The sequence below is a fragment of the Nanorana parkeri genome, unplaced genomic scaffold (genome assembly GCF_000935625.1).
Source record: "Nanorana parkeri isolate BGI_ZX_2015 unplaced genomic scaffold, ASM93562v1 scaffold341, whole genome shotgun sequence".
Taxonomy (NCBI): Eukaryota; Metazoa; Chordata; class Amphibia; order Anura; family Dicroglossidae; genus Nanorana; species Nanorana parkeri.
The window spans coordinates 187,738-212,091 of record NW_017306609.1 but is presented as its reverse complement, the minus strand read 5'-3'; the positions used below and the strand labels follow the sequence as shown (position 1 = coordinate 212,091).

Below are 24,354 nucleotides of genomic sequence, written 5' to 3'. Positions count from 1 at the left end.
AATACTAATAAATTGGGGGAGAAAGGGCTTACAGAGAGCTCATTTGTAACTTGCACATATTGCATGCAGAGCACAGAGGCAGCAATTTCCATGAGGGTATGAAAGCTAACCAAAAAAATATGTTTCTGTATTCATATACAGCAACTACATATGCTTGCTTCATTTACACCCAGTGTACATTGCTGGCATAAGTTGTTTTTTTAAACCATACCTCTGCAAAGGTGGAACTGGACTTTAAATCTGGTACTCCTCAGCTATGCTGTTTCTGGTGGGTGGACAAAAAGTTTATGCTTTTCTAAGCCAAACCCATAAATGGAAACATTCTTTAACAATGGCGGAGGGTGGTATCAATTAATCTTGGTGAATTTTTTTATTCTGTCTTTAAGACACTCTCACCACTGGGCCTCCCTATCCCAGTCCCCATAAAAGCTAAATGGGCTCCTATGGTGGTAGTTATGTCACTGTCAGTGTTTTATTTATAACGATTTTAGGGTACATTTGCTAAGCTGCATGTTTTATTTAAACTGTATTTGATCATTTTCTCATCAAAGCACCAAGTTTATATAGCAAAATATTGCATTAGATGTGGAATTTCTATGTTCTCAATTAAATACTTTTTAAGGCTGAAATCCAGGATCCCAGATACATTTTTATTAGGGATGTTCAGATACCAAGTACCATACTCGGTACAGGTACATATACAGATACTTTTTCAGCTCTGAGACTAGAGAAAAACTAAAAAGTTAGGAGGCAGCTGTCATTTAAAAGGAGAATACGGGGCTCCTGGGATTTGTGCATCCCTGTTTTAATGTATGATTTGTTTTATATATTTATATATGTTAGGGATGCACCTACACCATTTTTTCAATTACAGACTAATGATTTTACTACAGACTAATGATTTTAGTACAGTGGTGAAGCGCCAGAGCTAGGTCCCAGCTGCAACCACTACAACCCTAGTAGTTCTCGTGAAAATGCCAAGTAGCGGCACTGGTATCTGGTACCCTCCACATTCCTCTTCAAAATGATTTTAATTAATGAGCATCAAATTAAACAAATACTAATAGTGGGCAGATGCTGTTGTATTATGTGCCCCTGAAATGATCTCCGACCCCAGCTAAAGTCTAAACCCCATCTTCTAACACTTCCTAATCCAGCAGAACTACATAATCCAGTAAAAATGTACATTAAAAAAAAAGTACAGCCAAACCTTTTTTTTTGGCTTTACCTCTCTTTTTGGGACACAGGAGTACATTTGTTAATGTACTGCTGGGACCAAAAGCCAGCATATAGTGGCTACTGCCCATCATATGCTGACAATGAAGAGCCATTCTGCAGCCGAGCATGATCACGACAATATTGTCGGGATCTGCCCAGCTGCCTAATTGAGATTGACAGCTGGTTCCTATGCCAGATCTAAGAATTGGGATGAGTATATTTTACTATCCCAATAGTTCTTTAATGGCCATCAGAAAATAGGCAAAGACTGCAAAGTTGCCTGACTTGGCTGCATCTTCATGAACAGGCCCTTAGTTCATATTTCAGTTTGTGGTGTCCATTTAATGCAAATAAGAAGTTTTGAATGACATTTTTGACAGATATTACTCATCTTATTTACATTTCTTTCATTGGTTGTTTTTATAAATTGATTTTCAACTTGATTCCATTAGTTCCGTGCATATTCATATATATAACCATCTTGATTTGGGGCAGCATCCTACAGACACACATCTTTTAAACGTGTTTTTAAACGTGTTTTTTATTTTACTCATTCACCAATTTTTTATTCATTCATCTATTTCCAATTTTCTAATTTTAATTCAAATTTTATTCATGTGTACATTGGTTTGTACTGGTTGAGCAGTCCCCTCTGGCGCTTTTTTGTTTTTTCTGTCCTTTTTGAAAAGTTTTATTTGAAATATTTTGTTATATTTTGTCTACATCATTGCTACCTTGGTTTTTATGTTATTTCCTTTAGTTCATTTTTCTTTGTCATAATTATCTTACTTTTATTAGAGTTATTATTGTTATTTAAAGTACAAGCTGATTTCTAATATTTATCCATAATACTTTTTGCAGATTTTACATCTCACACAGTACAGTGTATTGTTATCTGTCAATGTGGTCCTCTCAAACATTATTTTTAAGCTACATTAATGGAGGACCTCCATAGATCTCTCCACAGGGAATGTCTCCCAGCTATTCATCACTTGTGGCTTATCTAGGAATCCACCACTGGTAATGCAAGTAGAGACATAAATGGAGCTGAGTGATAAAGCATACATTTCCTACAGCTATTTATAGAGTGCACATACCATATCACCAGGCTAACAGTACAGTGATAGGTCACCTTGTTTCAGATGCCACACAGAATACCTGATAATACACTGATTTAGCATTTTGATAATAGGGAAAGCTATTACTTAAGTACTACACCAATATATTTTTAACATAACAGTATATGTCTGTGATGAATACAGATATACCACTGGGTTCAAGGTGCCAACAGGAAGTGTGGACATAACCCAGGTTCTCTCACTTTGCACACTCTGAAAGTAAATATTAGAAGTGTTCTTCCCCTTAGAGTACCCTCCCAATTATAAAACCTTTACTGTGTGCCCTGCCTCAGCATGGGCGTCAACCTTGAGATTAACCTTCACCATTCCAGTGCTATGCTCTATTATTTGCCATGCAGTTGTAAAATGCCAGAGCCGGTAGATGCTCTGGTATGTGACAGTTGAAAGACAATTGTATAGTACCATCATCATGGACAGCTCTTAATTCTAACATGTCAGAAGTTGGGACCCCCTAAACAGCCTTGGCCTAGAATCCACTAATTTGTAATCTTCGCTCCAATATGTCTCATCATTAACTAACCTTACACTGGTTATGTGCTCTTTAAAAGTAATGCGTCACCTGCATATCTTGCTGTAATGTTCTGATTTTCTAGTACAGTTGCAACTCTCTGCATTGGAAGATGCTTCGGATGATAGCAATCATAACAAAACTTGTACAAAAAATAGTAATGTTCTTGTGCTGTTTTCATTTATGGGATTGCATACGTCTCTCAGGCAAACAATATGGCATCGCTGCTATGTCTGGCACAAGAAAAGAGACATGCTGCTACATAAAAGCCAGGCTCAGTAGGAATAGGAGTTAACTGCCAGTCATACATTAAACCAAGAATGGGCAAGTGTTCAAGTTGTTTGTGAATACCATCTTCTGTGATGCAGATGGCTGAGCAACAGGCTAAGGTTACCCATGCCTGCCATCCATTTATATACTGTAGAATGTTAGAAGCAACAATTTGAGATAAGAGCCATTTGAATGCTGGCTGCAATTGTTCCTCCGAATTCTGGACTGCCAGCTGCCCACAAGGGTTGTAATTGGAAGTGCTCCACTAAATAAAAGAAATATAATCATTTCTGTATGCTTTTGTATACCATTGTATAATTCACTGCTTTAACAAACCAAGGACAAATCACTGGCATGAAAATTCACAAGCCTTGCAAGCATAATTGTCTTTGTGTTTGTAATTTACAGATGGGGCATCTTAGCTCATATATCCTCCACGATTACTAGGCTTGTGTGGCACTTTCTAATTCAATTACAAAGACTCTTAAGATTGTAATTTAAAGTGACAGACTGTCTTGCAATGCAGATACTGTGTCTCTGATACAGTGGAAATACTCAGAATTCTGAGCAAGGCGCATCTATCATTTTACAATGTAGCTAAAATGGTATACAGTAGTTGCATTTTATGGGTTTTCAAATTGTCTTATGGTTTTCAAACTTGGCAGATGACATATTACAAAGTTGCTTGTGTACAATACTGTTTAAAGTGGGCATATCTGTTAAACTTTGCAAACCTTGTGTGTACACATTAGCAGTATGTCAGTCTGGCTCTTCTCAGTGCTATTTTGTTCTTTCTGATAGATGAACAGAGAGCTTAATTCCTATATGTATACAGCACTGACGTACTATGTTTTAAAGGGCACACAGATCCACTCATATCAGTCTTTACCTCAAAGGAGCTGCCATTCTGAAGTCCCTAGCACATTCATCCAGTCACATACATACACATTACAGCAGGTGTAATTAAAGGGCAGTTAAAGGGAGTCTGTCATGAGAGTGTAAGGTTGGGCACACACCTTACAACCATCGTAAGATGGTTCCGTCTTCCTCCTTGTTAGGATATTACAGGTTGTTGGAACCCTTTTGAAATAGAATGGAGCCAGCGGATATACGGTCACACATGGTGTCTTTCGATCAAAGATTGGAGGCCCTCACCCTCAAAATGACCGAGGTGCAGGCTGAGAATAGGACCCTCAGAGCCTTTATCTCTGAGAACATTGCCAATCGACCCCCCGCTCCTGAACCCCCGGAGCCTAAGATTAGCCCTCCAGAGCTCTTCCACGGGGATAGGAGAAGTTATGGTGCCTTTATTGCTGCCTGCAAGCTCATATACTATTTAAAGCCTCGGACATATGCTACCGAAAAAATTAGGGTGTGCACCAGCATTTCGTACCTGCGTGGGCCAACACCTTCCTGGAAAAGGAAGATCCTATCCTGAATTCTTTAAATGGGTTTTGTGAGGCTATGGCCCTTCCATATGACGACCCCTGTAAACAGATTTCGGCAGAATCTGCTCTTCGCTCCCTGAAGCAGGGTCGCAGACCGGTTGAAGATTACATCGCCGAGTTTAAGATATGGGCAACCGAGTCAGAATGGAATGACATTAGTCTATGCAACCAATTCAGACTAGAATTGTCAGAAACCCTCAGAGACGAGGTAGCCTGGACTGAGCTGCCCACAACCCTCGAGTCCCTGATAAAGCTCTCCATCACGATCGATAGAGGCATGAGAGAGAGAAGATCAGAGCGAACAACGGGAGTACCCTACTCCCCTCAAAAACAACCAACCAGTGATTCATCTGTCCCCATGGAGATTGGGACACTTCGGGGACCCCTCTCTGAGGTTGAAAGAAGCCGAAGGAGAACCCTGCAGCTGTGTATGTACTGCGGAGGACCCGAACATGCTGTAGATGCCTGCCCTCAGCTTAGAAGGAGACCTTCGGGTGAGTCTTACCCCTCTTTCAAACTTTTTTCCACTAATCCTCAGATGATTGATTATTGTGAACTCAATCTCATTTTACAGTGGGACCAGCAAAGACTACCCCTTAAAGCTATGGTTGACACTGGCGCTTGTGGGAAATTCCTCGATGCAAATCTGGTCAAAAAGAATAAAATACCCGTGATCAAAAAACCCAATTCCGTGTTAGTGCGATTTATTAATGGTAGCACACTTGCCTTGGGTCCCATCACTTGTCAAACCCAACCACTCTTAATAGTAGCCCAAGGGGATCATGTGGAATGTATCACTTTTGATGTGGTTCCCTCGCCACATTTCCCAGTAGTCCTTGGATTACCCTGGCTGCGTCTACATCAACCCACTTTTCTCTGGGAGACCCTCACGCTGACCCTGAACTCTCAGTATTGCCAAGACACCTGTCATGTGTCAGTACCAATACTGACACTCAGCCAGCCGTCTCACACCGTGTCAGAGAAAACTGTATCAGAACCATACCAGGACTTTTCTGACGTATTCAGTATTAAAAATGCAGAGTCACTTCCCCCACAAAGACCAAATGACTGCCCTATAGATTTACTGCCGAATTGCAAAATACCATCCGGAAGGATTTACCCCCTCTCCGAACCTGAATTGGGTCACCTCAAAACCTACCTGGCTGACAATTTAAGAAAGGGTTTCATTAGACCCTCCTCCTCACCAGCTGGATCTGGTATGTTCTTTGTACGGAACAAGGATCAGTCTTTACGCCCCATCATAGATTACAGGGAGTTGAATAGGGTTACCATTAAGAACAGGTACCCACTGCCACTCATTCCAGAACTGTTAGAAAGGCTGCAAGCAGCAACCGTGTTCACAAAACTGGACTCGAAAGGGGCGTATAACCTGATTCGGATCAAGGCTGGTGACGAATGGAAGACGGCCTTCCGAACTAGGTATGGGCTGTATGAGTATGTAGTGATGCCGTTCGGGCTCTGTAACGCCCCAGCCACATTCCAATTATTTATAAATGACATCTTTAGGGATTTGTTGGATGTGTGCGTGGTGGTATACCTCGACGACATTCTCATATACTCAAATAACCTCAGCGAACACCGCAAACACATACAGTGGGTGCTGGCCAGACTGAGAATTCACAACCTCTACGCTAAACTAGAGAAGTGTACCTTTGAAACTCCCTCCATAACGTTTCTCGGTTATATAGTATCCAGAGAGGGTATCCAGATGGATCCGGAGAAAATCAACTTGGTCCTGAATTGGCCGACTCCACCTACCCATAAAGCGGTACAGCGCTTCCTTGGGCTTGCAAACTTTTACCGGAAGTTTATACATAACTTCTCGGCCATTGCAAAACCCATTACTCAATTAACTAAAACAACCACTTGATTCTGTTGGAGCCACCAAGCTCAAATTGCTTTTGACAACTTGAAGAACCAATTCACCAGCGCACCTATTCTCAGACTCCCCGACCCCCAGCTGCAGTACACCCTGGAGGTCGATGCCTCTCATCTAGCCATTGGTGCTGTCCTATCCCAGAAAGAGTCCATGCTTCTTCCACTGCATCCTGTCACATTCTATTCTAGGTCTCTGACCCCAGCAGAGATCAATTACACTATTGGGGAAAAGGAACTGTTAGCCATTAAGGCTGCCCTGGAAAACTGGAGGCATCTCCTGGAGGGTTCTGTACTGCCAATCATCATCATCTATACCGACCACCAGAACCTCCAGTACATCCAAAAGAGTAAGACTCTTTCCGCACGACAGGTGCGATGGGCCTTCTTTTTTGACCGGTTTAACTTATTTATTACGTATAGACTGGGGGCTAGTAATGGCAAAGCGGACTCCCTCTCTCGAAAAGACGAGCCCACTGACTTGGCACCTCCGGACCCACATCATCCCGTCGGAGAAGGTTATCACTGCCACCTTCTCACTAAAAGACCAGCTGAAAGAGGCCCTAGTGGCCGAAGCACAACCTACTAATGTACGGGTGGATACTGAAGGGTTTTGGTACAGGAAGAACAAGCTTTATGTGCCTCCTTTGCTTCAGTGCCAGATCCTACAGAGCTGCCATGACAACCCCTTAGCAGATCATTCAGGCATGCAGAGGACGCTCGACCTACTCCGTCGCCACTTCTGGAGGCCCCCAATTAAGGAAACCGTTCAGAGTTACGTGTCCTCATGTGAGACCTGTGCTCGTTCAAAACATGTGACCAGGCCTCCCTACGGCCTTCTAGTTAGCCTTCCCATTCCCGACAGACCGTGGCAGACAGTGTCCATCGACTTCATTGTCGACCTCCCCCCATCTGCCGATCACACCACCGTTCTAGTTGCAGTGGATCTTCTGACGAAAATGGCTCAATTCATCCCTCTCAAGAAGTTACCCAGAGCTTCTGAGACCGCAGACGCCCTCATCGGCCACGTAGTCAAACTGCATGGAGTTCCAAGGACCCTGATCTCTGATAGGGGCTCCCAGTTTGTGTCCAAGTTCTGGAAAGCCCTCTGCTCCAGGCTCCGGATCGAGCAAAGGATGTCAAGCGCTTATCATCCCCAGACCAACGGTCAGACGGAAAGGATTAACCGTTGTCTTGAGCAGTATCTTCGCTGCTACTGTACTCACCTACAAGACGACTGGCACTCACTTCTACCATTGGCCGAATTCTCCTATAATAATTCGTTAAGTGTCACCACGGAACGTACCCCCTTCTTCTCCAACTATGGGTTCCACCCTCCTTTCCTCCTGCCGCAAGCGCTCCCTTCGAACAACCCTGCTACCGAGGATTATTTCCAACGGCTCCGCCAAACCAGTGCCTTCCTCAGGGCTAACATAGAAAGAGCCCAGAAGCACTACTATGACCTCCGACGCAGGTCAGCGCCCCAATACAAGGTGGGGGACTTAGTCTGGCTCTGCACCCGCAATCTGAAGCTCAGGACGCCCTCTAGGAAATTCAGCTCCCTGTTCATTGGGCCGTTCCCCATTGCCTCCATTATTGATCAGAACGCGGTTCGCTTTGACTCGCGCCTGAGTCTTAGGATTCACCCCACCTCTTATGTCTCCCTGCTGAAGCCCCACGTCTCCGACATGTTTCCGAATCGTCGGCCCCTGCCGGCCTCTCCGGTCGAGGTCGATGGGCAGGAGGAGTATGAGGTGGAGGGGATTCTCGACTTTAGGAGATTCAGGAACCGACTCCAATACCTCATACGATGGAAGTCCTATGGGCCACAGGACGACTCATGGGAGTCCATGCTCCTCTGCTCATCCGACGGTTCCATTCTCGTTATCCTTTGAAACCTTCAACCCACGGAGTGCGTTCCATTGGCAGGGGGTCCTGTAACATCTCCCGCATATCCGGCCATTCGGCGTCACGGACTCGAGGGGTAACTCCACCCCCGGTCCGCCGACGTCACACGAGAACACCCCCCGCCGCGTCATAAGCTGCGACCTCACGCTAGTCTGGCGTTCCAACAACCCGAGGTGAACGCCAGATGTATGCCGCACACCTCGGCTACACAACCGAGGAAGGAGCTGCCCAAACAAGGTCCCGGATGCCCTGCCTGCACAGGACTTCTAAGAGCACCTCCAGTACTCCTCCTGTCTAACCTGCCAACAGCAAGTATCCACCCCTCTGGGCATGCTGCCCATTTGGGGAGCCATTGCATTATACTAAGCAATCTGGATTGTGTAGCATTGACTGCTTAGATAAGAGACTCCCTCCTCCTACTTTGCTTAGTAGAAGTTAACCCTATGAACTGTTAATGAAGTGATATATGTGACGTAACATATAATCACCTTACCCTGCTGTGCATATGTGCCAAGTTCAATTCAATTCCTCTGCATACTGTTCATATGTGATGTAACATATAGAAACCTCACACTGCTTTGCATAAGTACCACGCTCTGATCAATATCATATATGTTTATATGTGACGTAACATACTGCAGCTAACTACCTGTGTAACTAAGTTGTATTCTCATTGGACACCTTCTCCTCTAATCACCAGCGTGTGAGCTATCCCAACTCAGTGTAGTCAGAGTGATACTGGAAGACGGTACTATGATGCACTGAGATTGTTTGGCAATAGCAATTATTTGCCATCACGCGATATTATTATTTTTATTATTATACAGGATTTATATAGCGCCAACAGTTTGCGCAGCGCTTTACAATATAGGGCAGACATTACAATCACAATACAATTCAAGACAAGATGGTAAGAAGGGCCCTGCCCCTGAGGGCTTAAAATCTAAAAAGGAGGGGGAAGTGATATTGATGTTACGAAGGTGAAGGTGGCAGGATTTGGATAGTGATTGGATGTGGGGAAGAAAGGTGAGGTCCGAGTCAAGGATGATCAAGCGATATTGACCGTGACTCCGCAGCTGAGTTCTGTCTTCCTCCTCGTTAGGATATTACACAGTGCAGGGGTAGCCCTACTGCAAGGGTTCATTGTAATAAATCCTGGAGCTCTTCTTTAAAGAAGATCTCAAGGCATAGTTTCCAACATATATAAAGAATCGTAATTCCTCTCTTAGCAGAACTGTTCTGGCATTTCATTGAAATAAGGTTAGTACCTTTCTAGGCCATTTCTGATATGATCATATGGCCAGCTGGAACCTTTTTCATGCCTTTTCCTTTATTTGTACCTGGTAATGTTGCATATAACACACTTCCTGTCCCTGGGTGGGTACACTCACTCCATTGTATCTATGGATAGGGCTATGGTTTCCACCCAGGCTGGACATCAAACTTGTCTGCCTTTGTTCATCTCAGGAAGTGACAAGGACACTGCATTCCTGACAAGTTCAACCTGGGGGGATTAGTAGTTTAGCTGTCAGGTCAACTCACGAGAAGTGACGAGGACACTGCATTTCTAGCAAGCTCAACAGGTATTTTCCCTGTACTTTCAGAAATTGTTCCTATTTTTGCACTCTTGGTATTTTTGTACTCTTTTGGTTGCACTGTTAAAAATACATTTTGTTATATCTGTTCAATTAGTGCAGAAAATACTTTTTCAGCAAAAAAAATGGGCTGAAAATCTCGGCTTATACTTGAGTATATACGGTATTCATCCTGCCGGCCCAGAAATCCAGTGCCGTCAGTGTTATCAAGGGATAAATTAGGATACAGAATACCTCTCTATATTTTATGGAGAAGAGGAGGGGAAGGTGTAGTCCTAATTTCCTGTCATGAGGTGACAATGCTGCTCATCCAAAGAGGCTGTACAGTGATTGAGTATTGTTAGGAAAGGAAGACTGCTGCTAGCAGCCCTCTAGAGGTCAACTTACTAAATTTAGGAAACTTCAAGTGTGACCTCCAACATATCTAGACAGCGACACATGTGTAGCGTTTGGACCCGGTTATAGTCCTAGGCTGCTGCCTGTCTGGTGGTGATGAGGGGATCACTCATCAGTGCTCATCAATTTCAGTACAAGAGAAGATCCTGTACAACTATGCAAGAATAGAGTTTAGGCTGGAGTTGATCTTTAAATGGCTGTAAAAGCCAATTGTAGCCAGAGCATGCAAAACATTTTCTGAGACTAGGGGATTAATGGGGAAATGGGACTTTTATTAATGCTTTATTTAATGTATTATATATGATTACCATTAATTTCCTTTTTCTGGTTATGTTTTTGTTGTTCATGGGTGGGCTAGAAGTGATTATTGTAGACTAGCGAGCAATAGATCACTATAGCAGTGATCTGTTGCTGCAGGGGAGGCAGCACAGAGCTATACAGCTCTTCATCAGAACAAAAGAGACAGAAAGGGCTGTGGCATCACATGTGTTATAACATTCTCATCACTCTCATTACTCTGTGAAAACAGTGTCCTAGCATTGTGCTTACATCACCTACTCCAAACTCAACTATGAAGTGCTCTGCAGCAGAAGTCTAGGAATTGACAGAGGGACAGAGGGATTTAGTTCCAAATGATGGAGAGATGGGAGGTATGGTATGTTTAAGTAGGGATATGTCACATCTACAATTATGTAAAAAAGCTAAGTCTGAAAACTCTGATTCTATGGGAACTTTCAGTATGAAATTATTCTGTATGAAATTATTCTGTATCAGCTCTTTATTTTACTGCAGGATCTTTGATAAGGAAAGAGCCACCACCATGGTGCAGTACTGCAAGGAAACAAAGATACTAAGCCATTATCGCCTCTGCATTTTTTGTTGAGTCAAGGACTGCTCAGCTCTGATTGCCCACCTCTCATATCTCACCTTTTTAGATTGCATTTCGTACTTTTTAGATCGCATTTGATATTTTATGCATTTATAGATTTAAATTGCATACTGTATATATTTTGAAGAGTTCTTCACTGCCATCTGGCGGTTATTATTTAGTACTGCATACATCATTTTCTTATATTATCCTCATGGTTCATACACTAAGGTGGACGTTTTTTTTCTGACTTGGTAGAAATCCAGCTGTAATTAATGGCTAAATGCTTCAACAGTTATAGTGGTGTAGTTTTTTTGTTTGGTGTTAAAATGGCACATGGTTTCCATTATCTTTTTCTGACACTTTTTTCTTCTTACCTTCAATTAAACCCTTCAAATATACATGTTAAAGCGATAAACCTGGGGGCACATTAAGTAAGGGGGAATTGCAGTGTTCATTGTTCTTATTGAAATGTTTCTGCTTGTTGGGTAATGAATGACATTTCTCCTCTAATGTTTAGAGCTTTGAATTTTATGCATTCCTATGTCACTGTTATTCCAGATGTTTTTCAGCCCTTGGCCCCATTCTCACAGGAATCGGCCGGCACGTACAGCTCAGTGCTGCGTGCACGGCCGTATCGGGCAGCTCCCGGGAAGGACAGGTGCTGCGTGTGATTATTACGCCCCTGCCCTTCTCTATGGGACTACTCGGCCTTACGCCCCGATACTCTCACCTCAAGAGCACGTCCATGTGGGTGCGTGTTTCCTGGCTCGGACGCAGAGAGGATCCATCCTGTCAGCGTATGAGTACGCTCACCCGCACGGCCATTCACGCAGCATGGAACTGTACATGCCGGCCGATGAGTGGGGCCTTACTGCTATAGTGATCACACTTTTATAGCTGTATTTAGGAAAGCTGTAATAGCAGGTCCACTAGGTTGTAGCATATCTAAACAAAAATGTAATACATTGCAGGTTACCATTGCTTGAATATGCCGGCTGCATTTGTTTTCTTTTTTTTCAGGCTTTTATCGCCATTATGTTTACCTGGTGATCCTGCTGGTAACACACTTACTATTGTAGGATGATCATGCTCATTCACTATACTGTGTTTATAGATGAGGGTTACAGAACACTTCCTCTTCTCCTCCACTTTTTCTTAACATATATCCTGTAGTCTTAATATGCTTCCTGATAACACTGTTTGAGATGACACTGCAGAGTGCACAGTAGACTGGACAGTACTGGATTTCTGGCAGGTTCCTAGCAGGATTTGCACTTATCATACAGATATAACGAAATTATTTCCACGCTTTATTTGGCAGACCAAAAGGAGAAAAAAATTAGAGACATTCATTGATAGGTTTACATATACTTTAAGTAAGTGGACATTTGGGGGGGGAGGGAATCTTTACTAAAAATTAACAGGAAACTCTATGATAATGTCCCATTAACACTTCCTATAATGTGGGAGGTTTATTGTAATAATTGGGGTAATACTGAGTGGGTAACTATTTGTCATTTTAAATAATAATAAACATTTGAGTACCCTAACTGTTAATAAAACTGTATCTCATTTGTGCATAACTCCGCTGGTGCTGACACTGTCCTTCTGGAGGGTGGCTACATTTGTTCCCCATAGTTCCTGTGTGTGTTGTAAAGTAGCCACTGCTCCAAGTCCTCTCCTGTGATGGACTACAATCTCACTGCAAGTTAGTAAACTAAGGGGGTTATTCACGAAGGAGCCGATGGATCCAGCAGTACCTTTTGGGCTGATCCTTCAGCTCTCTTCGTCCGCCGGAGTCCTTCGGGCTATTCACTATAGCTCCGGCCAGTTGTAATGACAGATCAGCATCCCCAAATGAACGAAGTGCAGCCGAAGGCAGCCAATGCATGGCTGAAATCACCCGTACTGAGCCAGAATGAATAGCCGAACTTTGTTCGGCTCACTTCACTAAGGCTGGGTTATTCACTCAGCTGTCTTCGGCAGCTTTGTAAATAACCCCCTAAATGTGAGATTATACTAACCTCCTCCCGTGACCCAAAGCTTAGTATATAGCAAGCTATTTCCCGCTATATACTGAGAGCGCTGCAGCCAGGACGGATTCCGACAAAACTGTCTGCTATCTAGAGTCAGAGCCAGCTGTACCCGGCCCCTCCTCTGTCCGTCCCTCGATTCAGCGCTGGAGGATCAGAGTGAGGAGGGCGGATCATCCCTGCGGGCGAGGTGACTGACAGCACTCTCTGCAGGGAGATGATCGGAAAGTGTTCGCTCACTTCCCCATCTATAGAGCTGACCGGTGACAGCTTCTTTGTCACAGGTCGGCTCTAACTATAAGCATGAGTGGAAATCACTCACCTCATAGTTCTCCTTTAAGGTACTTAAATGCATTTTTAAGATTTGACTCCTGAGTTTAGTGTCACTTTAAAGCCGAACTCCAGTTTTAAAAATGTATAAATACTTACATTGGTCCAGCTTGGCACAGTGTAAGAGCGTAAGTGTATATATGTGATCCCTGGTAGGGCCACAGGAATCGTGTAATACACTGTAGTAGCCATAGCACCTTGCCAGCACAGGGCAAAGTGACAGGTCTCCTTAAAAAAAACAACCCCCTACACACTGACACTTATCTTCCCCAGACTAACCCACAGCTCTGTTACTACGTCAGAGTCAGGATTTCAACTCCTGCATGAGTCCATTTCTCATGTGTCAGCATTCAGTCATGGCAAATGGCCTCTTAGGTCCAATCGTTAGATCCAACGGAGCAGCCAGGCAGCACAGTAAAGAGGGGAAAATAGGTTGTTTTAGTGGGAACATTAGTTGGGGAATGGGCAAAGTCACAGAGTCTCTTTAAATTTTTTTATTAGAAAATAGTCATACATGTAAAAAAAAAAAAAAGGCTTCATATTTTCTATATGCAGGTTTCTTTTCTGGCTCAGTATACGTTTGTAGAAATATATTTAGATTGTGTGAGCATATAGGATGTTAAACATGAATCCTGGTGAGGGCAGCAAAGTTCCTATTTATTTCTTATTTTTGTACTCTTTTCTTACATAAAGCTTGTAAAAACATGTTTAGATGTAGACTGTCAAACCCAGAACATTGTAACATTTTATAGAGCAAAGCTCCAAAAAGCCCACCGGAGGAGTTGATTCTATCAGATGAGTATGAATTGCACTAAAGGAATTAAAGGTATACTGTTATTAAAAAGGTAAAATATATAACATTTTATGTTATATAACACAAATTGTTATTTACCATATCTGAATATCTCTAATAAAATCTTTATTCGCTGGTGTTTTTAGAATGTAGATCTAAATATGTGTCTGCTTAGCTTCCATATTTACAGTCAATGTTTTGCTTCTCTGAGACACAGTTCCATGTCATGGCTTTTGCACAGCAATAAGAATAGGGCCACCCTATTGATGATATGCTATTTCCTTAACTGTTTTTTTCTGTCATTTTGGGTTTGTGCTTTATGACTAAACGCTTGTGCAAAATGCATCAAGGTGTCTTTTAATACCTGCTATAAGAACATTGTAAATGAAAACCCCAGGAAAAAAATCCAACCAAACCTTGAAATCCACCAAATTGAGAGCCAAATATTGTTTTTTTTCTGCCATTTTTCAAGGCCAATTTGCAAGCTTTTGTTAAAAAAGGGTATCTGGGTGACATGATTGGCATTGGATTTACATCCCTCCTTGAAAGGTTTGAAAGGTTTCCCCCAAGTGGTGATGATGTGTGACCTGCTATAGTTCAGGTGAGATAGTGCATGCTTGCTGAGCCCCCTTGCCTGGATAAAGGGCTTTTCCTAAAAGGACAGTGCACATTGTTTTTTAAAAAACAGCGTGGAGTTCCCCTTACAATTCAGACCAGACCTTCATTCAGGCAAGTTTACATTCCACTATACTTGGTCAATAACAACACCCAGGATTCCCACTGGTTTGTTTCAATGTCAAACAGAAGTCAGCAAGAATCCGTGATTTAGATATGGTAGTGGTAGCACCGCTATAACAGACTTCTGGCTGTATCAGCCAGAGGTTTGGGTGGGCAAGAGAACCAGCCAAATATTCATGTTTGTTTGCCTATTCGCCCAGCTAATCCATACTTCCCTACTTTGCCTAATCCATAGGACTTTATAATTTATTGGAGCCACATCCTTATGGAGCTGGCTTTATACAAAGGGGCAATGCCATGCTGGAACAGAAAGAGACACTCTCCAAATTGTTGGCACAAGGTTGGAAGTGCACAAGTGCTAAAAATGTCCTTGTATGCTGTAGCATTAACAGTAGCCTTCACTGGAAACACCTGAACCTCAACAATTTGGAGGGACATCCATATTTTTAGCCATATAGAAGGTGTGATAGTCAGGTGTCCACACACTTTAAAGTATATAAATAGAAAATATATAACAAGCTTGTAAAAAAAACTTTTAAAACAAAAAACAAATCTTTTTTTTTATTGGTCACCTAAACCAAATGATATGTTATATAACATTGTATTAAATCTGGCCTGTTTCTACACTTGAAGATGTCAGTGTTGAAATTTCCTGACAGTAGTCATGTCTCTTCTTCTTCGGGGCTGTAACAAAGGTGTAATGCCATCTCAGCTGGACTTTCTAGTTATGTTTTCCTATTTATTATTTAATTCTGCATTATGAAAGATCCGTTTGGGGAAAAACACAATTTGACTTTGTTATGACCATAGCAGTTAGTGGAATTAGATATTCTGGTGAACATACATCCCTACGGGAGTCCCTGAGAATAGACTGGCCAGGAAGGAGGTGTAAACACCCCGGTCAGCAAGTGGTTAATTCATGTATTATTTGTTAATTAATACATAACTGCATTGGTTGGTGCCTTTCATCTTTCTGGATTTGAGTTTTATTGTTAGAACAGCATTAACCAACAACTTCTCTTTTCTTTTGTTTTCTTAAATATACAATTGAAAGCGTTTTGCTATGTCTGTTTGAAAAGTGCAAAAAAGCCCTGCTGATCCTGCTAGAAATCCTGTGAGCTTATAACTTTCTGTAGTGAGCTGACAACACAACCCAGTGATTCTGCTGCCCTGAAATACCACCTCTGTGAACTGCAGAACAGTTCCCCCTATATTTTGAAGATGAGGAGAGAGGGAGGTGTTGTTTAGTCCAAATCAGGAGCAAGCATTCTAGAATAGCAAACCAGCTCTTCCATATATAGTACAATGAGTTAGTGTTGTTCACCTTAGGACAGAAAGTGTGTTACTGTCCTCATCATCTGGTAAAAAAATGGAAAAAGAAGCCTTTAAAAAAAGAAAACAAATGCAATCACCGTGTCTAAAAACTAGTAAGCTGCAAAATATTAAGTGTTTGTTTTTGGGTGTAGATACTTTTTTAAGATTTTAAATAGAGGTGCACCCCAATGGAATTTTCAAACCGAAAACAAAAATCAAAAAAATTGTCAGGCCGAAGCCGAATTTTTTTTAACCTTGTTAATATTATTGTTTTAATATTTAATTTTTATTTATTTATTTTACATCACTGTCGGGGGTTCTGGGGAAATATTAGACCCCTGATATTTCCCTTTTAAAATAGGAAAAGAGATTGAGGACACAGAATCCTCAATCTCTTTTTCTGCAACCCCTTTCATAAATGAACAGGAATTCTTTATACTGAGTGCTCCGGTCCATTCATAAACTGTAAATATAGTATGAGTTACTATGTCCACATTCATAAATGAACAGGAAGGGATGTAGAGCACTTCCTGCTCATTCATAATTGGGGACACAGTAAACATACTATGTCCTCAATTATTTACCAGCACTCCACTCTCCATCCTGACTCGCTCCCCCAAACCGGTGTCTTTGGCCTCCTGTGACAGCTGACAACTGTCTCCTCCCCGGACCGCTCTCCATCCTAATCTGCATCTTTAGACAGGACTGTTCTGAATTTTGGCAGGAAAGAGGGGATTGGTCTCAAAATTATATTCATTAGATTTGCATTTTAACCCCAATCAAAGCCTTTGCAATTTGCAGCCATTTTATAAATAACTGGAAAGAATAATCTCTTAACCAATATGATCCATAAATAATCAGTCCAAATATCAAGCTGATGTAGTATTATATTTATTGATTTGTTTATATAGACCCATCATTTCCCATGTCACTGTACAATGTGATAGAACAAGGGAAGATAGCCCAGGTAATATACATAAAATAATCGAAAGGCGACAGCATACCATGATTTAGCAAAATGTAGCAATAAGTAGAAACTTGCCCATAGGAGCTTACACACTAGACCAGTCTTTCTCAGCCAGGTTTCCAATAAACCCAAGGGTTTCTCCAGAGATTCGTAGGGGTTCTTTGAGCCCCGAAAAGTGTAAAATGTATACATTAAATAAACAATGCACTTCGCGCTCAGCCTGTTTTATGTGTATAGGCCAATGCCTTGGCTGGCGCTCGTGCAGAAAGTTTCTTGGGCAAACTCACCAGCCCAAGTAGCTCTGTCGGCTAACGAAGGGGGAGGAGTCCGGTGCCGTCACGGACATCGACATCACCGGACTCCTCCCCCTTCCCTTTGTTAGCTGTCACGGACTACGACGTCACCGAACTCCTCCCCTTCCCTTCGTTAGCCAACGGAGCCACTTGGGGAAGGGGGAGGAGTCCGGTGACGTCGATGTCCGTGACGTCTACTGACCACAAGTGTGAGGCAGGTCATTACCCCCTGACCACATTATAATGGGGCTGTTTTCCACTGGACACAAATGTAAGGAGTTTTTATCCACTGACCACCAATATAAGAGGGCCTTTCTTAAGGAGTCCTTTCCCCACTGACAACCAATACAAGGGACCACAACACTGACCACCAATGTAAGGCAATTCTTCGATAATATTTGTTGAACATGTGCCCAGAATATGCAAGCTCAAGCATTTACATAATCTGAACAAGCAGTAAAAACACTTTAATGTCTATTTGCACTTTTGCAGTCAAATTTGAGAAACACCCACTCTATGTTGGCTATATGCTCCCATTCACACAGCATACCTAAAATTAAGTTTTGAAAGAATATTTCTTACCTTATTAGTTGTTTCTTTCGAGCAGGTTTATAGATATGACTCTATGGGCAACTATTATTGGTTTGATAGGATGGCAATGTAGATAAAATTAAACTGCGGTATAGTTATTTTTAAAAGCAGATACAAGGTGCCACCCAGGTCTTGAGGTCTTTAACCCTTTGTTAGGACAGTTGGCCCTGCAAATCTAATTAATAAACTGATAATAAAATCTGCCAGCACAGAATAGACAAGGTTAATTATATGAAACACAATTCCCCAGCCCCCTCGTAAACATTACATAGAAAGAGAGTACTAAGTAGGGCACTAAGAATCAAGCAAGAATACAAACACACAATACCAAATATTTTTTAAATATTTGTTTATCTCAGACTTCAGCTTTAAGGTAATTGTAAATAATTTGTACTCTTAAAATACCTTATTTGCTTGCATTCAAATGTATCCGGTGAAACTCTTTTCCCAGCTCTGCTAAAAGGTTTTGGAAAGGTATAATGCATGTTCCACGATTTAGATAAAAGCACGAGGCATGATCTGACATTATTGATTATTTCATTGAACAAAAAAAAGAATATCAAAATAATTTAATGTCTATAGTCTGGGCACAGGTGCACCCTTGAGCCCTAAGTGGAAAGCCATGTGTAAATGCCATGTTGGGCTGTGTTGGAGCTAATGCAGTGCTAAGGACTTTCCTACTAGCCCCATATGACAGTTCTCAGGTATGGCAGGTATGTTTTTTTTTTTTGTTTTTTTTTTTAATAGTAATCTGATAATGGCATTATGAGGACCTTCTGCTTTTCTTACATTTGATTTTTTTTTTATAGTCATGTAGGAAGCAGACAACGTCTTTGTTTTTGCTTCAGTATGGATATATTTGGCTGTCACACAGGGCATGTTTTCTCTTTTTTAATTTTTTTTACATTTACTTTTACTTACAAAAGCAAAGTGTCTAAATAGTAGCTGGATTCATAAGGTTAAAACAGTCAGGAAAAAAATGAAATTAGGGTAATTCAGAAAAATCTGGACTTGGTTTTCAAGTTGCATAAAAGTGATCTCAGTTGGATGAAAAATTCACTTAAGCATTAGACAGAATATCACATCAAAACCAGCCACAGATGGTTTGAGGTTTAGGCACTGTGACCTATGATTCTGAGCACACTGAAGAAGAAAAAGCAATTGCAGGTCACAGAAGATTTCCTCCTATTCAGTATGAAACATTTATAACATCTTACTGACTACCTTTCTTCTAAAGAAAGCCAAAACAAGAGTGTATATAATTTTATATACAGTAGTATACAGGGGTATATGTAGAAGAAATGTGTTTAATTAGAAGGTGTACAAAGTATTTGACGTTCAGAATAATCCAGAAGAGACTGAAAATGCAATATGAATATGAAAAAGCAATGCCATGTAGCATATATATATATATATATATATATTATTTTTTTGCAAACCATTTTGTAATCATTACATTTATATTGATATTTCTTAAATGTAACAAAAAATCTATTAAATTGTGTTATATGTAATAGGTGTTACTTACTGAAAACTGTTTAGACTGAGTGCATTCAGTCTAATCTGAAGAAATATTGGTAATACAGGGCAAGGCAAAACAAAAATCTGAGTGAGGCAGGTGACAATTTTTCTCATTTAGTCATCTTACTGATAGAAGCAATTTGCTGTAAGAAATATATCTGAACCACTTTATACTCCAGACCATCATCATTACCAAGGTAGAGAAGAACAAAGTCTGACAACCTAACGTGAGGTTCACATGAGCACTGGATGCAAAATATTTGGGAAGAGCTTTTATTACAATATATTTAAATAAATGTAAAACATGGCTTGATTAGGTCAGTGTATCCCAAAAAATACCTGTACTACACTATTTGATTCCATACAGTTGTTCTGAGCTTGTAATTGGGGTAGGGAAGGGGCATTTGCTGACCTGAACATCATCCATCCCTTTATAGCGATTGTGTGCATATATCTATGCAGTGAACAAGGATTTTCTTTGCTGGTGGAAAAATGGTTTATCTTCAGATCTAAGAGGATGACCCCTTGTCATTTGGACAATCCTAGGCTTGAGAAGCCTGTTAGACAGTGGTTTATTATGACCATTAACTTTACATTATTAAATTCAGGACCTAAGTTTTTTAGGGATTTTCAGATACCGGTTCAGATACCAGTGCCAAAACTTGGCATTTTCACGAGAACTAGCAGGTTCAACTTGGCATTTTCACAAGAACAGCAGCTGTGACTGGGCCCTGGCTCTCCACCACTGTCCTGAAATCATTAGTCTGTCACGTGCCTCAAAAATACAAATGTATAAAACAGGGATGCACAAATCCCAGGAGCCCTGTAGCCAATGCTCCTTAGAAATGACAGCTGCCTCCTAGTCTAGCCTTGGAGCTGGAGAAGTATCAGTACTTGGACTTGTACCAAGTAGGGTACTTGGTATCTGAACATACCTAAAGATATTAATAGTAGCTGTTTACCATTTTTACTAGGGATGCACAGATACTTTTCGAGTACCAGTACAGATACTTGGCATTTTCATGAGAACTACCAGGGTTGCAGCGGTCGCAGCTGGGACCCGGCTCTTACACTCCACCACTGTCCTGAAATCATTAGTCTGTATTGTTTTAGAAAAATGTATCAGTACTCGTACTTGTAAGTACTCGGCAAGTACCAGTACTCGTACTCGCAAAACTGGTATCTGTGCATCACTTTATTTATATTTATAAAAACAAAATCATACATTAAAACAGAGATGTACAAATCCCGGGAGCTCCGTGTGCTCCTTACAAATGACAGCTGCCTCCTAATTTATGAATTTTTCTCTAGTGTAGTCTTGGAGCTCAAAAGTTAACAGTTGCTATAGCCAATTGTACTAAATAATAGAGGGTTATCTAACTGTAGTTGTGCTGAGGTCAGATGCTAAACTCCCATTCACAGAAGAACGGTTGTCCGTGCGTATTCATATGGCCAAATACGCATGGAACCGCTCAAACATAAAAAAACTATGCATTTTAATGTACATTGTTCAGACTATTGCGGGGACCGCGTGGTGCAAAACTGTGCGTCCTGCAAAATAGTCTAGCAAAACAAATGGCATCAACTTATAGCCAGCTTTAAAGCAAGGTGCACACGGAAGGGCTTTAAACAATACAACAGCAAAATGTTTCTCAGCACACTCACCGGCCAGCATGCAAAAAAAACCTGTCTAACCGCTAAGGTTAAACACAGAGGTTTTAGATACAATTCTTCTGCAGAATATGTGAAAGCCTTGTCAAGGCCCCTCTGTGTAGTGCAATCCTATCTCTAACCTATGAGAGTCTCCATCTTGGAGCGCACATAGCAAAAGAAAAAATTGGGTGCATTTGTAACCTTAGTGGTTACACATGTTTTTTTTTGCATGCTGGCCAGTGAGTGTGCTGGGAAACTTTTTGCTAAGGCAAAATAGATTCTGCACGTTCACAGCTACAGTAATAGCCACAAACAAGTGGAATCCGTGCAGTTGTAAAGATTTTAGTGTTTGCGTGATGGAAAACCGCTCGGGAAACGCAAATGCTATATGTGAATGGAGGCTAAGAGTTGTTTTGCAGACATTTTGATAAATACAGCCTGTCACTCATTCATGTTCCAGAATATCAACATTAGCAGCCTACTTGTGCTGTCATCAATTTCAGTTGCAAAGGCAGATTTTTTAGAATATAGTTGTGATTTAAATGATCTCATAACAAATGCCTGCATTTAGCTCAATAGCACAGTTACTCATCTAACATATGGAGATGGGTTTTATTTTGTGATGTACATAAACCCACGGGTGCTTATACAATGTCAGCTTTTTGGCGTTTGTAAAATTTTCCCACTCAACATCTGAGAAAGAAGGTCTCAAGTAACACAGTGTGTAATAGATTTTAAAAATGGGATATTGGGTCATATATGTGATAATATGATTGCTAAGGAATGCTTGTAAACCTAAATCCACTGAAGAGGGGCTTTTTGATGACCTTGTTAACTCTTTTCCTAACACAAGTACATAAAACAAGTAACAAGGAACGTCTGTACACTGCAGCAATCTTGATTGTTCTGTAGCACATAGTAAAATAAATTAAACACAGCCATGCACTAAAAACTTGGGCAGCCTACAGCTCAGATTAAGTGTTTAATCCTTATTCTTTAGCAGGTATGCATGTTTGGATAAGGCTGTAACATCCATAGGTTTGGCACCCAAGGTACGGAAGTAATGAGTAGTAACTATTATGCAGTTGACACCAGTGGTGCATTATTGATATTTCAAGCAAAGTTCTGCCTTTTCTGTTTGCAACAAACCCACGTTGTCTGTACGGCATTAGAAGTATCCCATCGCACTCATGACACATTTACCACTTCAAATAGCTCCAGTGGGTGCTGTAGTGACCAAAATACAGGCCACTACAGCACCACATAAGGTGGCACTGCATAAAACAGTGAAAAGAATTAAGTCACCAGCACACCAAGGGTCCACCTTATTGATCTGTTTTTATTGAAGACAGATAATCATGGTATTACAGTGAAACACAACATTTCGGAACCATATGCAGATCCTTCATCAGACAAACAATTAGTCATTACATAGTTTGCCAGATGAAGGAACCACATATAATTCTGAAACGTTGTGTTTCACTGTGATACCATGATTATCTTATGTGAATAAAGATGAATCAATAAAGTGGACCTTGGTGTGCTGGTGAAAGGTTTCTTTTAATTGTCTGTATAGCAGATAGTTGTATACATCATTTCCAGAACATCCCAGGAGCCCCAAAACCTGGCGCACTCCATTATGCTAATTCCTACCAGACCTTGCATGGTGACACTCTAACACTCCCCCTTTTTACTATTAACATTGTAGGTTACCTTACTAAACAATGCAAAGCCTCATGGGGTGACAAGGGCTGGTCAATGGACAACCATGCAAACTGTGGTGGAAATTGGCAGAATAGAACCCACAGGTTTTGCAGGCTCCTAGGGCATTCAGGAAAATGATAAATATTGCATGCAGGTAGATGGGAGAGTCAGGTATGATGCTCATATCACAGGTACACTTAATGCTGATGACCCACTAAAACCCTTTCCTGTCTGTCAGTTTTGTAGAAATGTTATCAGGTCTAGTCATCAGTTGGATGTTTCATGTTATCTGTTTGATAAAAGCAGATATTGATGGTAATCTATACATTTATTTTTAATCAAATATGGAATGATTGAAATAAAATATATTTTTCTTTTAGTTTATGGACACAACATGAAAAGCAGCAATGACTTCGTTGGAAGGATTGTGATTGGTCAGTATTCATCCGGCTCCCCTGAATCAAACCATTGGCGACGAATGTTGAATTCCCATAGGACAGCAATGGAGCAGTGGCACAGCCTGAGATCCCGGGCTGAGTGTGACAGAGTCTCCCCAGCTTCACTAGAAGTGACGTGAGAGCCCCAGAAGAGGTGATGTCACCACACTTACTTGCAAAGAATAATGGAATTGGAATCAACTATTTCAGCTGCTCCGGATTAATGGAAGCATTTAGCCTATGTGCCTCAGTTAATATTCATGATGCAAATCACATGTTCAGTGTTGGTCTAATCAGCTTTGTTCAGGCAATGTTTCAAGATATGCGGATTATTGTTATAACTGTCACAGCATTGCACACTCATTTGACTTTTCATTCCATCCACTATAGAAAACATTGATCTGGAGCTGCTTAAGAATTCTAAAAGCTGATTTACATGTTAGTCCATGCAAATTATCCTTTTCCATTTTGAGGGAGGCATAGATATCTGTGATCTAACTTGTGAATGTGGAAAAACATTGAAAAGTAAAAAAAAAAAATCAAAAATATGTGGCCCCTATCTGAAATGCAGTTTTGTCCTTATACATGTTAAACACTATACCTGTTGATGTATGTGTGTGAGTATGTATAAACATAATCTATATTTATATATTTGTTTCTAAAGTACAAAACTACAAATCCATATCTATACATATTGATTTAAAGGTATAGTAATATATACAGACATATAT

The 24,354-nt window shown here is 41.0% G+C and overlaps 1 protein-coding gene across 2 annotated transcripts in view; it reads left to right on the top strand.

Moving 5' to 3' along the window:
• Positions 1-24,345, top strand: part of SYT17 (synaptotagmin 17) — a 128,690-nt gene extending 104,345 nt beyond the window's left edge. For both annotated transcript variants that reach the window (XM_018558467.1, XM_018558468.1), the window contains exon 8: positions 23,567-24,345. In XM_018558467.1, the coding sequence (XP_018413969.1) occupies positions 23,567-23,763 (197 nt within the window). In that variant the 3' untranslated portion in view covers positions 23,764-24,345. The remainder of the gene's footprint in view (positions 1-23,566) is intronic.
• Positions 24,346-24,354: the final 9 nt, after the last annotated feature.